At 48.8% G+C, this 18,683-nt stretch overlaps 1 protein-coding gene across 5 annotated transcripts in view; it reads right to left on the bottom strand.

The window, feature by feature from the left end:
• Positions 1-431: 431 nt before the first annotated feature.
• The window catches only part of SH3TC2 (SH3 domain and tetratricopeptide repeats 2), a 59,478-nt gene continuing 41,226 nt past the window's right edge, over positions 432-18,683 (bottom strand). For 4 of the 5 annotated variants that reach the window (XM_078445643.2, XM_060634633.3, XM_060634637.3 and 1 more), the window contains 5 exons: positions 11,261-11,411; positions 9,078-9,200; positions 7,779-7,929; positions 5,734-5,945; positions 432-3,910 (listed from right to left, as the gene is read on the bottom strand). In XM_078445643.2, the coding sequence (XP_078301769.2) occupies positions 3,719-3,910; positions 5,734-5,945; positions 7,779-7,929; positions 9,078-9,200; positions 11,261-11,411 (829 nt within the window). In that variant the 3' untranslated portion in view covers positions 432-3,718. The remainder of the gene's footprint in view (positions 3,911-5,733; positions 5,946-7,778; positions 7,930-9,077; positions 9,201-11,260; positions 11,412-18,683) is intronic. The other variant, XM_060634634.3, reaches the window with a different exon arrangement.

An 18,683-nucleotide genomic window follows, 5' to 3' on the forward strand; every position in this document is an offset into this window, starting at 1 on the left:
AAGGAACCCAGAGGGGATCATCCTTTTTATATTACAGATCAGAGAATTGCCAGGTATAGAGTTTCAATGACTTGCCCAAGGTCACAATGAAATTTAATGCCAAATCCAAGACCAAAACACAGGTCACCCCACTTCCTGGTGATGTGTTTCTCCCCCTAATTCTGATACTTTCCACTCCTATATACTCCCTTCCCCAGGGAAACTTCTGTCAAAAGAGTTATGTGTTATCTACAAAGCACAAGCAAACACACACACACACACACACACACACGTACATGCACACAGAGACACAATATGAAAACATCTTAAAATAACAGAGAAGCAAATAAGAAAAGAATAAAAGCAATATTGGATCTCAGAGTGTTAACATTGTTGGGTAGGAAAGAAATGTACCTGAAAGCTGAGAAAACATGTTACAGGGCTTTCCACAATGTTGTAATTCTCTTCTCGTTCTTTATTCAGGTTAGATACAAGCAGCAGGGAGCCGGGGTGGGGGGTGAAGGGGGATCTCACAAGTTTTAGGGGAGGATTAGGATATAAGGAGGTAACTCATTCATTCATTCGTCTCTGGCTACTGCATATGTACAATCGAATCTGCTTAAATGCAGACCAGATCCGCTCACCTCTCCACGCTCTGTGGATTGTGGTGGGAGAAAAAGCTTCAACATGATTCCAAGAAGGAGAATCATTAACCATATTGTTTAAAAGGGATTCTTAAACCCTTGTAAAGGCCATTTTATTTAGCAGAGCAATTTCATATAGGATATAGTAACTGCAATGTTACAGTGCAATGCTTTTCTCATTTAAAAAATAATCCTACCCCTCTTCTTGGGAAATATGTTGAACATTTTTATAACTGATCTGGTTAGAGGCAGATTTCCCAGGTACACAGATGAACCAAAGTCCACAGAATCAGATAATTTTGACCAAAATTCCCAATGAAATACAAAGTGGGTAGGTATAATGCCCTTCACTTAAAAATAAATAAATTTGATAGATATAGATATGAATAGAGATAGAAACAGAGGTAGAGAGACGGAGATGATAGGGATAGAGACAGATTTGCAGCAATTAAAAGAGATCTGGAGAAACAGTAGCTCATGTGGGAAAAGGTGTCAATGAATCAAAAGCTCAATGTGAGCCAGTGGTAAGATGCGGGTGCTGGAGAGAAGAAAAATCTTAATGCAACATTAAAATACAACACTAAATTACATTATGCACAGTGATGGCCCTCTCTGCTCTCCCCACAAGCCAGTACCAAAGCCTGGTGCATTGTGGGAAGCACACTTTCAGAGGAGCTGAAATTGGCGTCTGGCCAGAGGGCAGTAATAGGTCAGTGGGAAAAGGGAAAGGGGCTGTAACCTGAGACAAATGAGGAATGGTCCATGGCATGGGTTCCAGGGCCAAGCAAGCTTTCTCCAAAATAAGATGCGGAACTGTCCTGGAATGCATGTGCCCCTGTCCATCTCCCAGGAATGTTGTTGAAAGGGTGCTGCCTGGGAGGTTGGACCCATCCACAACATCCCTCCCCGTTCGGGGATTTTACGGTTTGTGGTGGGAACCAAATCACATCTATTCTACACGGTCATGGATTAGGTCCCTTCATTTCCTTCCCGGAGAAGAATATTCTAGAACGGAGTGCATTTTGGCAACCAACCAAGCTCCTAAAAGAAAATAAGATGTACCGATGTGTAGATGACCTTGGTGACTAGAAGACGAAATGTTGACTCAACTCATTCCCAACCCACTATCAACCATCTGGTCGGCCCAAAAAGCTAGAAATTAAGGGCCCAGGGTCTGACAGTAAAATCTAAGCTGCTGGGCGTCAGATGGCAAGCCTATGGCTAGATCTTCTTGAATGTTCCCACATCTCAGAACAAGAGTGAACCTCCTGTATCAGGACAGCCTGAATGGCCCATCCAAGAAATGTAGGTACCAGGGGCGTCTCCCAGACATCCTGAGTTAGAATTACTGGAACAGGAACCAGAAGGTTCATTTCCAGCAAGTTCTTGTGAACTTGAAAGGTGATTCTTTGGCACATTTTCTGAGAACCATGGTTTCAGACTAGTGTTTCTCATGCTTTAGTGTGCATTAGAATCACCTGGAGAGCAAGGCAAAAACTAGGGCCCCGGGACTCCGGAGATTCTGATTCAGAGGTCTCAGGTGGGCCCCAGAATTTGCGTTTCAGACAATTTCACAGGTAAGGCTGACGCGGCGGGTCCAGTGGGTGGACCATACTTGGAGTTCACTGCCTTAGGGAATTCCTGATTTCGTTATCAAATAGCTCAGATACTGTGGTAGGCAGCTTCTGGAAGGCCCCCAGCGATTCCTTGCCTCCTGGTAGTCACGCCCTTGGTATATCCCTCCCTTTTTGTGTGGGCTATAGACCTAGCGACTCCCTTATAATGAATAGACCAGGCAAAGCTAGTTGGATGTCACTTCCGAGGTGAGCTTATGAGAAGACTCCCTTCTCTCACTCGGTGCTCACTGTCTTGCTCTCTGATGAAGCAGGCTGCCATGCTGTGAGCTGTCCTGTGGAGAGGTCACATGGAAGGGAACCGGGGGCAGCCTCCCGGCCAACAGCAAGCAAGGAACCGACCCCTGCCAACAGCGGTGTGAGTGAATTTGGAAGCGGAGCCCTCCGCCAGCGAAGCTGGAGAAGACAGCAGCTGATGCCTTCATTGTAGCCTTGTGAGCCACTTCATTGTAGCCTTAGCAGCAGCTAAGCCACACTCCGGGTCCTGACACTCTATAGAAACTGTAGGATGATGGATGTTTCAAGCCACCATATGTGTTTTATGCAGTGATAGACAACTCATAGAGATGCTTTGTCAAGGAGCTACCCCGAAATCCATATGACACCTTGGTATTTAACCCATCCTTCAAGCCTCCCATCTCATCTCTCTCTGTTAGAAAGGAGACTGATGTGTATACATGTAGATGAGCAATATTTAATAATATACACTCTTCCGAAGGAATTTACGTCATCGTCTTCTTAGTGTTCAATGTTTAAGCCTTGGCCCTTGGGGAGGCTCCCGGAGTTTCCAGGCGGTTACGGAGGAGCAGAGCATCGGGCAGGAGGGAGAGGTGGATCCGCATCAGACCCCAGGCCCTGTGTGTTGAGCTGGCCGTCCTGGGGCTGTCGTTTGAGCTAAGAGCATGGTGAATTCCCACCTGCCAGTCCCCGCGAGCAAGAGGAATGACACCCCCTTTGGCTGGCAAAAGAAAGAAATTTGCAGTTTCTCTGCTGGCGAGAGGAGAGGGTCTTTCCCTGAGAACAGTCAGTGAAGGGAACAAAGTCCAATCTGCTTGCCTTCTCTCCAGAGCAGCGCCTGATTTCCTCATGGCGGCGGGCGGGGGGGGGGGGGGGGGGGGGGCGGGAGGTTGCCCCCTCAGGACAAGGGTTCTCATGTTCTCTAGAACGGAGTGTTGAGAAAGTGCGTTTCAGAGGCTGTGTGTGGGGAAGGGCCACAGTCCAATGAAAAGGCTCTAGACACAACCCCTGACACAAAGCCAAGACCTCCAGTCCCTGCTCTGTCATCCACTCCTGGTGTGGCCGACCCAAATGAGCCCCTCCCTCTGGGCGGTGCTAGTCTCATTGTAAGATGAGGGGGCTGGGCCAGGTGATGATGCAGACCTTCCAGATGGGTGTCCTGGAGCCCAGGGCAGGGAGGCAGCTTCTGGCCATGGCCACTGGTCGGATGTAGGACAGCCCTCCTCAGAGGGCCAGGCCTCCCCTGCTCAGCCACCGCGCCCTCTCTGAGGAGCGCCCCGAGGGGCTGCTGTGCCACAGGGGGCTCCGGCAGACGTTGTCCAACCTGCTCCTAATGGTGTCCTGCAGCTCCTGGTCACCCAGCAGGACCGCCGCTGCCAGGGCCAGCCAGAAGTATTCGGTGGCATCGTGGGCGTCCTAACCCCATGAAATGGGGGCAGAGAAGAGACAGCAGTGAGCAGACATCTCCAGGGGAGGCCAAGAGGCAGTGACGGGAACTCAGAACTCCAGATTCTGTCTACCCCACGTACGTTCCCACCCCCTTCTCCTGGTTCCTGGGGGACCAGCGACATTGCTACCTCCAGTAGCCCTCCACGCCAGGTGGCACCTCACCTAGGCTCAGCTGATCGTGAAGCAGCAGCATCCTGGGCACAGTGCCTCGGGGATTCCTAAATGACTCAAGGTGACCTACCCCAGCCACTCCCTGGGACCTCTCAGTGCAACCTAACAGAGAAAATGTCCCTCACCCTTGGAGACGTGGGCGTAAACCTGCCAATAGCTGGACGGGAAGGACACCAAGAAACAGAGAGAAGCAGAAACATACAGAGCCAAGAGATACAAGAAAAGGTGAGGAAATCCATGATGACATTGGAGCGCCAGCCTCCAGAACTACCTGGAACTCTTAAATTTATCCTTGAACTTCCCAGTTACTGGAGCCAGTAAATTGCCTCTTTTGCATAAGCTAATTTGAGTTGAGTTCTTCCCCCCTTGCAATCCCTGGAACCGCTGGTCAAGTCAATCAGACTGTCCGCACCGTGTCCCTGAACCACTTCCGGGGAGCTATGGGACAGAGGCAAGATGGCCTCTGCCATCTCCACCGCCCCGCCGTCGTCCCTTCCTGCATGGTACGAATGAGGAACAGATGCTTCTTTGGGTGAGATTCAAAAAGGCAGTCTGGTTCCCATTAACCCTCATAAGTCAATAATTAATTCAGGCCAGAAACAACTTCTGGCAAATAAGAAACGGACAGCAGAGCCGCGCTGAGGATCCCCTGGGGGCCAAACACAGGCGTGACTCAGAACAATATTAAGAGATTAAGGGCTGTGCTGGTGCAGACAGGACCTCTGGTAAAGGGAAGCCAATGCTGGGGGCAAAGTTCAAGGGCCAGAATTGTAGCAGAGACTCTCAGACCACCAATACAGTTCTAGAAGTGACTGGAAAAACAAGCTCTGAATTCAGCTCCAGCAGAGCAAACAGGAGTCAGGGCTAAGGCCTCGCGAGGACGGAGGCGTGCCTACATTCGGAGATCCCACCTCTCTCTCTCAGTCATGTCAACACGTACCCAGATTTGTCCTAGAGTTGTATAGAACTTTATAAGCAGCGCGTTGCAACTGGCTAGTTAATCCATAATATTTTGAAGACGTACAGTTGAACGTCAATGTTGATTTTTTTAAAAAAATTTTCTTAATGTTTATTTATTTTTGAGAGAGACAGAGACAGAATGCGAGTGGGTTAGGGGCAGAGAGAGAGGGAGACACAGAATCCAGAGCAGGCTCCAGGCTCCGAGCTGTCAGCAGGGCTCGAACTCACGAGCTGTGAGACCATGACCTGAGGCCCAAGTCGGACACTTAACCGACTGAGCCGCTCAGGCGCCCCAAATACTGATTTTGATTTTAATGTGGGAGTCTCCAGCTCTTTTGTATCTTGTGTATGTCCATAGGCCCCTGAGGAACTCACATGCACTAGGCCATGTGCCCATTGTACCTAACAGATAAAGCGGCTATGGAAATCAGGGCAGGGCAAGGAGAAAGAGTAGCTCGAGCTATGATCCGTCTCCTCAGCGGACAGGAGCACGTTTGAGGTCTCCCATGGGCTAAGCAGCAAAGAACCATCGTGTTCCCAGATGAGTCACCACCACCCCCCCACCCTGTGAGATATGACTCCCCATCTTGGCCCACTCAACTGTACCCTGAAGGCTTAGGGTCAGGGAAGAGTGGGGTTGACGCCAGGACGGCTCTTACCTTCAGCTGGTAGAAGGTGAGTCGGCCCAGGCGATAATATACCTTCGCATAGTACAGGGCCTCCTTGGGACTCTGCAGCCAGGGTGGGCAGAGGGACAGAGTCTTCAGGTAGCAGTCTTCAGCCATCTCATACATGCTCAGGGAATAGTACACCGTAGCCAGGCGGTGAAAGGCCACCAGCTCCTGCTTCTGATCTCCTAGGAATTGGAAGACTGAGGGAGAGATCGTGCAGCCAACACCTGATGGCATCCGTCCACGCACCCAGTCTGTGTTGTTTTTTGAAGGTCTTCTGGGGATCAGGGGCGGTGCTTGGGATATACGGAACAGGGCAGAAGAGGTCCCTGCCCCCGTGAGGTTTCTCACCTCACAGGACACAGATGCCCCTTAAATAATCTCACAAACAAAAGTAACACTACACCTGCGGTAAGTGACGCGAAAGGCAACACGGGGCTCTGGGAGGAAGTGATGAGAGCACGTGTGCCCGTCATGACTTCCTGGGATGATTTCCTGAAGAAAACTTTTTCTTTATTACAGAGGTGACTGTAACTCAAGATTCTGGGAGATAGTGATTTCCAATTCCCTGTAATGAGACATGGTGGCAAGTCTAGCTTGATGCAGTGGCTAAGGATTCTTTGCAACGAATGACTCTGTAGTGCAAACGTCTTCTCCCTTGAAAGTCTCCCCCTTCAGAGAAGCCCCAGGGGGCTGCCACTGGCATCAGTCACCCTCTGGCTCCTTTACCACCAGCTCCAGGTCTCAGATTACTACAAAGACCTGCTCACTTTTAAACCCATGCTTTAGAACCTCGGTTTCTAATGGGTCTATGATTTGTTGTTTGGGGTTTGGGTGGGTCTGTCGTTTTAATAACCAACTCCTTTAATACCAAGTGGCCTTTTAAAGAGAACAAAGGCTTCCCATTGTGTTTTTGGAATATTTTCAAGGTGGCTCTTTGATGCAATCTAAAAAACACCACTTTTTAGGCTTCGAAGAACCAAACGCCAGCAAGAAAAGAAAAAATCCAAGGGAGAGAAAATTCTCTGATATGGAAAAATCCAGTCATGGGGAAGTGCATAAAAGTGGATATAGCCTGCTTTCAGCTTCTGCCCAGGGAAGGAGAAAGAACTCTCAGAGAGGGAGCTGCCTGGGGCTCCCAAGTCCTCTGCCGAGCTAGCGGTCACTCAGATAAGATTTTCTGCAGTAAAGAAAAAGGTAGGAAAAGGAGACAGAGCTCTGAAGTGCAATTAAGACACAATAAAGTCCAGTGCCATCCACGTCTCAGGCCCTTGAGAATGCCCAGAAGTCCCTCCAAGCATCCTCGCTGAAGACTCCATTTACCCCTACATCTAATCAAGCCTTCTCTCATCAAACCTGCTTTTCCTCAACACCAACATTCAAGACGAGGGTGGGGTTTTTTTTCATCTTTTTTTTTTTTATTCCGCCTTTTTTCTGCTTTGATGGCTCACATTGTTTCCCACTAGCTTCTGTGATAATTGCAAACTATTTCAGCCCCATAGTGAGTGAAGTTAATGGGAATCTGACCTTCATCTACATTTCAATTCTGCAGGGAAAAAAATGTGCTTTTGACTAACAATCAACCAATTAAAAATCTAGGGCAGAGGCCCTTGGTAACAGGGGCACTGCCAGTGCGGGGATAGGATACCATTTACCCCATACCGGGCAGTAATACCAATGGTGGTATGATAATCAGGGTGACACAGGTAATGCTTATCTAGGACTTACGTACCAAGCGCTGTGCTGCGGGTTCTACGTGGATAATCATGGGTCTTCATAACAACTGCATGAGGTGGGTGCTATTTTTAAGCCTTATTTCCCTATGACACACTTGAGGCTTATAGACATTAAGCAGCTTGCTTACAACTAAGATCTCCCGACAGTTGGATCCGGGATTTGAACCCACACAGTCTGACTCCAGAGCCTTTGCTGTTACTGCTTTGTTATCCATCCCCCCCCCCCCGCCCCCCCACCACCATAGGATAAGCTTTTAGCCCGCCCATTCAACACGCCAGACCATCCGGATCACTTACCTATGACTGTGCTGAGTCTGGCCGCCAGAGTGGCAAACTCCAAAGCCTTCTCGTAGCCTTCCAGACTGATCTGCAGCTCCGTCAGCTTGTTGAAAACCCGGAGCTCCGTTCTCACCGCCTTCATCCTCCTCGCTAAAGGGACAGCCCCAGCCTGGGAACAGAGGCACATGGAGCCCTAGTCTAGCTAAAAATCATCGGTACAGACCGCACTCTAGGCGCTTACACTGTGCTGGTGGGGTTGGGGGGCCGCCACGCGTGGCTTTGCCCAGCTCGCTCTCCTGGTCCTTGCTCTTGGTCGCTCTGCCCAGATTCTAGAGGTAGGAGAACTGTAAAGGTCACCAGGCCTCCTGAGACTAGAAAAGCCGAGATGGGGAAAAGGAAGATGACCTATCTCAGGGCCACATGGGAACTTAGTCACGTCCCAGTTCACAGGCTCCCTTGGCACCCGCGGCAGTCTGTGGAATTCGCGCGTGCTGTCTGAGAGCGCCCAATAATGGCCATTTCTGTTATTTTTATGAAGATCGAATTTTAGGCAGGTCACTTCATCTCTCTCGACTTAATTCTCTCATCTATGAAGTGCATATGACGACGCGCACCTCAACGGTCAGGGACATACTCCGCGCTCTCCTCCCCCCTAGCTCAGTGCCCAGCACATAGTGGGTGTTCGATAAATGTTTGATGACTGAAGAAAGAGCTGAACAAGCAAACGAATGAATAAGAGAAATTTTAGGGTCAAACAAGATAATAAGCTTTCCAGACTTCACCGAACAACCATTATGATTTTGACACATCTGCTTCGCATCTGCAGGATTACTTAATTACAATTATTTTTTGAGCCAACACTCTGCCTCATCCTTTGCGATAATGAATTCATGGGTTTGATGAGCTGGTGTTACACATGTTTAGTATTTTAAGTGTATTTTAATGCCCACTTAATAAAAACATAGTAAAACACATGCGTTCATCCCTGGACCAATCATCTCCCCACCGTGCCCCCAGTGGTACCCGGGAACATTCTGGTAAACACACAAGTGAGCCAGAAACCGTAAAGCACCACTCACCCAAGAGATGCAATTATTTTGGCGTGTTTTGCCAGAAAACATAATTTATCAAGCCTAGGAATGACAGAATTTATCAACTCCTTCTTTGGGGGCTTGTGGATTGAAGAAAGGAAGACCACATAGGCACTGAATGAGGAACGAAAGGAAAAGGAATAACAGGAAGAGAGGGGAAGGGGGCCCCAGGCCTTGTGGCCCTGGCACGTTTGTGCCAGCGCCTGGCTGGGCTGGCTGGACTTACCCGGTAATACTCCACCGCACGGTGCCTGTGGCGGGTCCCATTGAAGAACACGTCGCCCGCTTCTTCATAGAGTTTGAGAGCCAGGGAGGGCTCTTCGGACTTCAGGGCTTTCTGGATGGCTGCCTAGATGGGACAGAGACAGCTGTCAAAGGCAGAGAAGACTTCCAAACGGCCACAGGACCGGCAGGAGCGAGGTCCTGGCCACCTGGTTCAACTCTCGGCTCACATCCTCTGAACGTTGAATTGTGGTCCACAGTCACGGGGCTGGTAAGAAGGCTTTGCGATTCCCTAGTCTGCCATTTCCCCGTCGTGGCATGAGAGATTACTTGGGGAGCCCTTGAGATGATTTTTTAGCAGTACAGAGACAAGCATTTTGTGTTTCAATAGTTAAGTATTTATTTTAATATGTTTTAGGAGAGATGAATAATGCATCCAAATCTGTGATTTCAGATAGTGTGATTTAGTGTAAAAAGCTCTAATTGATCAAATCGAGTTGATCTGAAGTTGAGTCAAAGAAAATAATAACGGTACAGGCAATACATAAACGTGACAAAACCATTAACTTCATACACAAATGACTGGAGTTTGGAAAACAGCGATCTCATCCAACACCTACACTTTGCAGACGGAAAAACCGAGGCTCAGAAAGAATAAGGAAAACTCTCTACATTTACATAATAGTTACTGCCAAAGAAATGCTAGTGTCTTCCAGCCTGATACCCTTCCCCTAGCGTCCACGACCTCTCTATCTCTAACCAGTGATTCCACATTGCATGTAAACAAAACATAGTGAGGAAGCTGAAGAATGTACCACAGCGTCTGCAGCCCAGCTATGGGAACTCAGAGGGCCTGAGGTTGAGAACAACTCTGCAGAAAATCAGGTCTGGGGTTGCGTGGGCCTGAGACCAGGGCTGGCCAATGGGTCCCTGGGGAAGACCCGGCAGTAATTGTTATTGCCTTGCTGCACAGAGAAACAGGTGGGGAGACAGAATCCGGGAATCAGGGGGCTCTGCCAGCCGAGCAAATGCACACCCCAGACAGCCGCCCCTGGGCCTCATGTCCTGGAGAGTGAAAGCAAGGCCGAATTGTCTGCTCTCTGAAAAAGCTTCCAGCTCTAAAGTCCCATGGCAGGAGAGCATGGAGGCTGAGAGTGAAGGCTTTGTGTCACACGGCCCGTGGGCAGTTTTCACAGCTTACCAGCCGTATCCCCTTGGGCAAGTTACTCAGCCTCATTGAGCCACATCCGTGAAATGGGAACTGGAGTAGACACTCCTGCTGTATTCGGAATGAGGGTTAAACTACAGCAGGCATGTGATGTGTTTGCACAGTGAGCATGCACTCACTGTTAACATAACCATCATTAAGTCTCGGCGGAAGTGACTGTGTGAGTTTAAGTAATAAGGGGAATAAAAAGGGAGAAAAATAAGAAAAGGGAAGGAAGAAAAGCTAAATGACATGTTTCCAATGAAACAAATGATGTATACCATCATAATGTCGGCACTGTGCAGATAATAGCAATGATGATGATAATAATAATAATAAAATGCCATTTATTAAGAATTCACTAAGTCCCAAGCATTTAGTAAATGCTTGCTTTGTATATGCATTTCCTACGCAAGTGACACACATAATCCTTACCCTTAGAGATGGGGTTTACCCATGAAGAAACCGAGGCCCTGTGATGTGGCCAGTGCAGCCAGGCCAAGGTCACGTGGTCCATACTTGATGGCTCTGTGACTGGATTCCAGGCTGTCTGCCTGCAAAGCCCCGGCCTTTCATCACTACACTATCCCATATCTCAGGCATTAAAGGGATGCAAACAAAAAGACTGGAAGAGGACAATAACGTTAACACCCTGCACTCATCAACCTCGCCTCATATTGTCGCAAAACCCCGGAAGTCAAGGTTTGTGTTGAGATTAGCGGAGATCGATCGTGACACGACAGATGAGCGGCTCTCCTGCCACATTCTTTGAGAGCCCACATGTCCATATGGGACTCAGGGACCGACCACCTGTCACCAGACCACTCTGGGCTCCATCCTGTGTCCAGGGAACATCCCAGCGTCACCCCTCCCTCCCAGGGCTCAGCATGGACATCACCTCTCTCCAGCTGGTCGCTTTGGAGGGTACGCTGTCTCCCCAGATGACCCAAGGGGGCAGGTGAGCTCTGCAGGAGACCTACCTGCAGGTACAGCTCCACCAGATCATCTTCCTGCATGAGGTAGTGGAGTCGTCCAGCTCCGAGCCAGGCCTCGGCAGCCTTGTCTTTCGCCCCCAGGTCGATGAAGATACGCAGGCTCTCCTTGATGCAGGTGAGAGATCTCCTGAGAGACCTGGGTTGGGGGAGCGGGCAGACATGGAACCATTAGGTGTGAGTCAAGGGCCCCCTCAAAGGGGCCTCGGAGTCACTCAGCACAGGAAGAAACTGAGGCTCTGGGAGGGAGCGACCCTCCAGATTGTCCAGGACCAGATTGTCCCTGATCACACGGAGAGATCAGAGGCCTGGCTCAGCTTCAAACATCTGTGTGAACTTGAGAAAGTATAGAAGCTTTCTGTGCCTTAGTTTTCCCATCTGTAAAATGGGGGTGTCATTGTACCTGCCTCCGAGGGTTATTGGGAGGATTCAGTGAGATGGTGAAGCTGGAATGCTCGGATGGAGAAACAGTGTAACAGTGATGAATATTCACAGGTTAGTTATCAGAGTTATTATCATGGCCCATGGCCCACATCCATCTTTCGGATGTTACACTGTAACATTTTTTGCCGTAAGCACCTAACGCACAGTGGATACCAAACGCATATTTATTAAATAAAAGCACGAATGAATGAGCACAGTGGTAACTTTACATCATCAAAAAGATTTAGATGTTTTGTTTGAGAAGAAAAATCGAACAAGGGCAAAAAGTCTTAAAAGGTTGGTGTTTATCGGAGGACTCGAATTATCTGGAAAATTGTCTTACATCCAAAACTCTTCCCCCATGACAGGGACTAAAGAAGAAATGACGCACAGGCTATGTAGTGTGGCACAGATTCGGAATTCTAGAACAAGAAGGAACACGGGGCATCATCTAGATAGTATTTCTCCATTCCAGCAGCAATTATCGCCCAGAAGCTTTTTAAACACACATACACAGGCAAAGTGACCCCAAGGTGTTGACATGCCATGCTAGCCTGGGACACTGTGGGAGGATTTAGTCAAGGCTCGATAGTGACTTCACTGTGTAACCTGGGTTGAAACTTGGAGATCCAGCCCAGTCCCTTATGTTATAGAGGAAACAGGCCAAGAGTGGGAAGTAATTTGCACAAGATTGCACAACACATTGGGGGGAAACTCCAAGGCCAAAACTCCCTTCTCCTGAGTCCTGGCCCAGAACTCATTTCACAGCACCCACATTCCTCTGAGACTCATGGCCCTCCTGCAGCAGCATTATCTGGGAGTTTATTAAGAATACAGACTCCTAGGGGCGCCTGGGTGGCTCAGTCGGTTAAGCGTCCGACTTCAGCTCAGGTCGTGATCTCGCGCTCCGTGAGCTCGAGCCCCGCGTCAGGCTCTGTGCTGACGGCTCAGAGCCTGGACCCTGTTTCAGATTCTGTGTCTCCCTCTCTCTGACCCTCTCCCATTCATGCTCTGTCTCTCTCTGTCTCAAAAATAAATAAACATTAAAAAAAATTTTTTTAAAGAATACAGACTCCTAGAGCTACCTCAGACTCACTAAGTCCAAATCATGGCAGGTGCAAGCTCCGAATCTGGATTCCTAATGCACCCAGGTGCACCCTAACACACCCTAATAACCCAGGGGTTATGTCCACGCACATCAAAATCTGAGAACAACTACTCCAAACCATAAAGATCCTTCTAGAAACACGGATCATCATCAACCAAGTGTATGCACAGTTAGGAGGTCCTCATCAAACATGGTTACCATCTCATCATTGTGCACAGTGACGAAAACAAGCATTGCCTTTGACTAACAAGGCCCTGATTCGTGTTGGCAACGAGGCAGCTACTGGCCTTCTGGAGAAAGTGCCAGGCATTTGGCCCTTGCAACTCCTGAGAAGAAAGAACGAAAGAACTCAGGTTTTCCCCCACTTCCCAGCTCTTGATAGGGCATTCAGGATGGGCACAGGCCACCCTCTCTCAAGTATTAGAATGTCAGACTGTGACATTCTCATGGCTGTGAGCTGAGAAGCTGCACATAGTGCTGAGCGGGTCACCAGCCTGCCTGGCTGAGCTAGATAAACGGGGGCCCTATCTTCTCTCACCCGCCCCGCACCCCCCACCCCAGACCTCAAGCAGAGTTTCCAAGCGCCGCTCTCCCCACTCCCACTGGAACAGTTGACGAAGACAGGACTCCTACATCTCATCCTCCTATTCCCTCCTCTGTTTTTGTTTATTACTGTTTGCTCTCCTGGGAGACCCTTAAGCTATGGTTGTTTTCTCCAGACCCCCAGGGAGCAAGACGTGGGTTATTACAAAGAAGCCGATCGCAGAAGAGGAATGGAACTTTGCTTCTCAGACCTTTTCTCTCCGAGCTCACTATGACTGTGGATGAGCCGTCAGGATTTCTCTCCAAGAAACACCCCACAGGGGAAGGCAGGACTTACAGAAACCTAACTGCTCACACAGCACCATGAAGACTCCTCGTGCATACACGGTTTCCCAGAGACCACTGCCTCCCTCCAAGACGTACACCTGATCTGTGACTCCCAGTGAAAACAAGTGCCCGAAGGTCTGAAAGTGGAAGGTGGTTTCCAGCCTCCTTGGTCCTATCCTGTCACCCATCACTGCCCAGTTGTTTGCCTATGCCAGTGGCTGTGCTCCATCACTCACTTGATGAGCCACTGGCTTGGCCTGGAATGGCCCAGCATTCCAGTTCCATCAGCTACTACCTGCAGCCCCTAGGTGTGGCTTAGCTCCCAAATCAAAAGAAGTAAGGAGCCTGGGTGGTGGGACAGCATCCAATCAGCCTTGATCCCGAGCATCATGCTCTTCCGGGCCACCTATTGCCAAGGCTTTGCCTGGGTATCTCTCTTCCTCTCCAATCTTGAGTCCTCTGTTTCCCATTTTTCCTGCCCCTGAAGTTCATTCTCTACAGCTGAGTCCTTGTTCCTTCCTTCCCACCTGGACATCAACCATGAACTTGTAGCCAAGTGACTCTCATGCACCTGCATTCCCAGACTTCCTCTTTCCATCCCCTGCTGGGGCTTTCCAGATCCCTGCCCTGCCTGAATGAGTGTCTGGCCTCTGGCTCAGCCTCCACTCATTGGTCCTGCCCTGTTTCCACAATAAGACCGGCCACTCACCGAGGGTTGACCCATGCCAGGTGTCGGGATATGAATTTTAATGTCCATTCTGTCATTTAAACCTCAGAAACATTAAGCCATGAGGGATCTTAGCCCATTGTGCAAATCAAGAAACTCAGAGGGTTTTTTTTTTAATTTGTCCAAGTTGGCACTGTTCATTTCTAAAGCTTTAGGTTGAGCCCTCTGCTGTTTGGTCTTGTAATACGTGACAGTAATCATTCCCTGACATTTATTGATCACCTGACATGCCTTATCTCATTTAATCATCAAAACAGCCCTACGCAGCTAGTCCCGGTATTATATCCACTTTACAAATAGGGAAAAATAAGTTTCAGAAAGGGTAAGTGACAGGGACCAGGTAATAGACGTTGTTTAAACCAGAGTCTAACCCTGACAATCTGACTCCAGAACCCCACACACACCCTCAAGCAGCGCTCAGTCTCGGGCTCAGAAATCAGCACATGGGAGGGCTTCTGCTTTTTTTTAACTCCTTTAATGACCTAGAAGTTTGGGAAGAGCGTAAGCTACTTCCAGCCTCGAACAAGGTTTCCTCACCTGCCAAAGTAGGGGTGGTGATGTACGTCCCAGCCTCGTGATCACATGACACGTCAGTGAGAGCAGTGCCTCCCTCGTTCAGGGTTACAGAAATGTTAGTGGTTGGTTGTATTAGTTACACCGAAAACCAAATGGCGAAGCGTTTCTCTGTTCATTCCACAGGAGTAAGAAACATAAGAATAAGAATAAGGAATACTGACTTCCGGCGACTATTCTATCCACACGCAAAGAATTACTTCGGGAAGACTTGTTGCATACAGGCATGTCTTCTTTCTAAAAATAACATGCACATCCTTGGTGGCCCTTACCACAATTTATAGGATACCTTCGGCAAATACGTATGTGAATATTGTCAATATCTTGAACTATAAGCATTGTGAGCTCAGGGACTATAGCTCTCCGTCAGGTTTTTGGGCTATAATAAACGCCCAGTGAATATTTGTCGGCTGGGTTCAATAGAGCCTCAAAATTCCCATGGATCCCACCTGGTTCAGTACAAGGCACAGTCTATACTATGTCACCTGAAGACAGAAAACAAGATGCCCAAGGGCCCTGCCCACTGAGAGACTGGAAACACTAGGTCTTGTAGCTGTCACCCTGGAGGCAGAGATAGCAAGACCCTGACAGTCCTGGACAAAGGGACAGCAAAGTATTCCAAGGCAAACACCCAAAGGCTGGGCCGCAGCTTTCTCCGTCTGTACGCCCTCACCTACCATCCTCCACCTCTAAACCCTAGAGAAAACCTTTCGAATAGGAGGAATTGACATGAGTAGAAAGGGAGCATGAGGCAGTAAAACCACCGTAAATGGAGGAATCCGGGATCTGAGCTACTACCGGTGAAACCAAGTGGGTCAGCAGCCTGGACTCTCTGGAGCAGGCAGGGGTCAGACCAGATGAACAGTGAGGCCCTGCTCATCCATACAACTCCTGGAGCCTTCACGCTATAGCCATCCACACTAACAGTTTATCTGGGGAGGGGGGGGAATTGCTGACCAAACAGGCAGAATACATACAGAGTGGTTACGAATATGGACTCTAGACCGGGGGTTGGCACACTATGGCTCATGAGCCAATGCAGCCTTCTCCTGCTTTTGTAAACCAAATCTCAGTGAACCCAGCCGCACTCCCTCCCACACGTAGTCTACGGCCGTTTTCACAAGGCAATGCAACCTCAGCGTCGTCGTGACCGGGACCACATGGCCACCACACCTAAAACGTTTCCTGTCTGACCTTTAACAAAAAGTTGGCCAACCCCTGTGCTAGACTCAACCTGGGTATCAACCCCGACTGCGCAGCTTCAAATTACTTGGCTTCCTTCGTTCTCAGTTCCCACAGGTCTTTGTGGACATTTGTGCAGTTATCCTGAGATTACACGTATCTTGGTAAACGCTGCATGCTCGCCGTGAAGGCCTTTAGCTACTATTCCGGCCACCATTTTCATTATGGCTGCCCGCCGTGCCAGTCCGGAGGCCCTCCCCACCCCAGCGCACCTCCGCATCCCCTCCTAGGGGACAGGCTGAAGGCCTCTCTCTCCCTTACTACCCATATCCACTTGAACACCAAACTTCATCAAACCTACACAGTGTCTTCCAGATGGGTCCCCCCTTCCCACTGCTCCCGCAATCCCCACGGCCCCAAATCCTATTCTCTTCCCCTCCTCCGCTTTCCGAAATCTTACCAATCCCTCAAGACCTTCTTCACACGCTACCACCTTCATGAAGTCTTCCCCAACCCTCCTCTTCTTTCCCTCCAAACCCTCCCCTGCAGATGCCTGCCATCTTCACCCAGGAACGCTTCCTGCCTTTGAGCGTCATGAGTACGGAAATCCCACAGGGAGAGTTTCGGGGAAGAACTCTGTCCATACATCAAGACCCACTTAATAAGGGCCTCCTAGAAACAAGTGCCAGAAAAGCATTTGCTCCAACAGACACATTTGTTTATTTTTTTTAATCAGACAATGAGAACCTCCTGTGGCTTTCCCCTTTTTACTTCAGTTACCAGGAAGTTTAGAGCTAAATTACAGTAACCACCTCAAGGTGTATGCAAATACCTGTTTCTCTGTGTCTGTTAAGTGCCTTGCAGGAGTAGGTAATTTATATCTGCTAAATAAATATAGCATTGTAGCACGTTCTCCTTGACGAACTGAGCTTTCTGCAAAGGGATGATGACCTTATGTTTGCAGGGGTTTCCTCTAACACCTAAGGCACTTCCTAAACTTCTTCGTATCACTCACATTAGTGGTAAAGCAGAAGAAAGGGAGTTGTACAGATCAGAATCTCAGAGATTAGAATTCTAGAATATGAGGATTAAAAGATCCCCATCTGGATCAACTTCCAGAATGATAGAATGAGGACCGCCAAAAATCCACTCCTCACTAAAAGGACCTTCATGGGGCGTCCTGGAATGGAAGCGGTGTCGCTCTGGGCCACACCTCCTGTCCCCTCACACGCTGCAAGGATCCAAACCTCCTGTCCTAGAACTGAAGGCAAAGATGGTGGGAGGTTTAGAGGACACCCGATTCTTGCAAGAGAGGAAAAGGATGAGAGAGAGGGAGACAGAGGGAGGGGAACAGAGAGAGATTATTATCTGACTATTAGTGATCTGGTTGCCCTGATGCCCCAGGTTGCCATGTTGCCTAGAGAAGCAACGTTTGTCATTCAATTAGCTTCTCCCCAACCACCTCTCTCTCTGCTCAACACTGGCAATTATCCCTGCTGTATTTTAGATGTCATTCATAATTATGAGTACAACGCCACACTGCTAATCTGTTGCAAAATGAAGTCAGATCTCTTGCAAACCATGCAGAATGTAATGGAATCAATTAAAGGCCTGCTGGAAAGCAGAACGGCCAGCCACACCGCTGGTGAATGAGGAGTAGGCCAATTGGACCCAGTGTGGACGTGAGAGAAGAGAAAACCAGCAGAAGATAGCAGGATGCTTCACGTGAGAATGATTCAAAGGTCAAGGGGTTAAAAGAAGCTTTGGGGTAAAACAGTTAAGGTTTGGTGTATTTTTGCAAAGAGGAGGCTTTTTAAGAGAGGGCTGAAAAGTCAATCGCAAAACAAAGGATATTCCATCGAGCTGTTATGCAATCTTGTGCACACAATTGAGCTAAAAGTCAACAGTTCTTTTGCTGTTTATTCTATGACTTATTGCATGGTTGCAATTCTAACCTAAGTCTCTTAACTGAAAGGTGAAAATAAACTTAGGTCCATCACTTCCAGATGCATTTTAAAGGTAAGGTTGCAAATCAAATGTTTTTACTGTCAAATTTTACCCACCCTCCCCCCACCAGTGGATTGACTTACTTTGTGTCCTTTCTCTATTACCCATTGTCCACAGGTAACCAAGACCTCCTGAGGGGTCCAGTCCTGTATCACTGCCACCTCTCTAAATTAGGCCCCCTTGGGGCACCCGGGTGGCTCCGTCGGTCAAGCCTCCGGACTTCGGCTCAGGTCATAATCTCGCGGTTTGTGAGTTTGAGCCTCGCCTCGGGCTCTATGCTGACAGCTCGGAGCCTGGAGCCTGCTTCGGATTCTGTCTCCCTCTCTCTCTGCCCTTCCCCTGTTCTCTGTGTCTTAAAATAAATAAGTAAACTTTTTTTTTTAATACTATAAGGTCTATGCCACCGTTCTCATCTTTGACGAGGAGGCTGAGGTACAGAGAGATTAGAGAACTTGTTCGAATGTGCATGTGAACTTCACGTCCTGAGGAAAAGAGTGCTGCTTCTCCTCAAGGAAGGTAAG

The sequence above is a fragment of the Panthera onca genome, chromosome A1 (genome assembly GCF_046562875.1).
Source record: "Panthera onca isolate mPanOnc1 chromosome A1, mPanOnc1 haplotype 2, whole genome shotgun sequence".
Taxonomy (NCBI): domain Eukaryota; kingdom Metazoa; phylum Chordata; class Mammalia; order Carnivora; family Felidae; genus Panthera; species Panthera onca.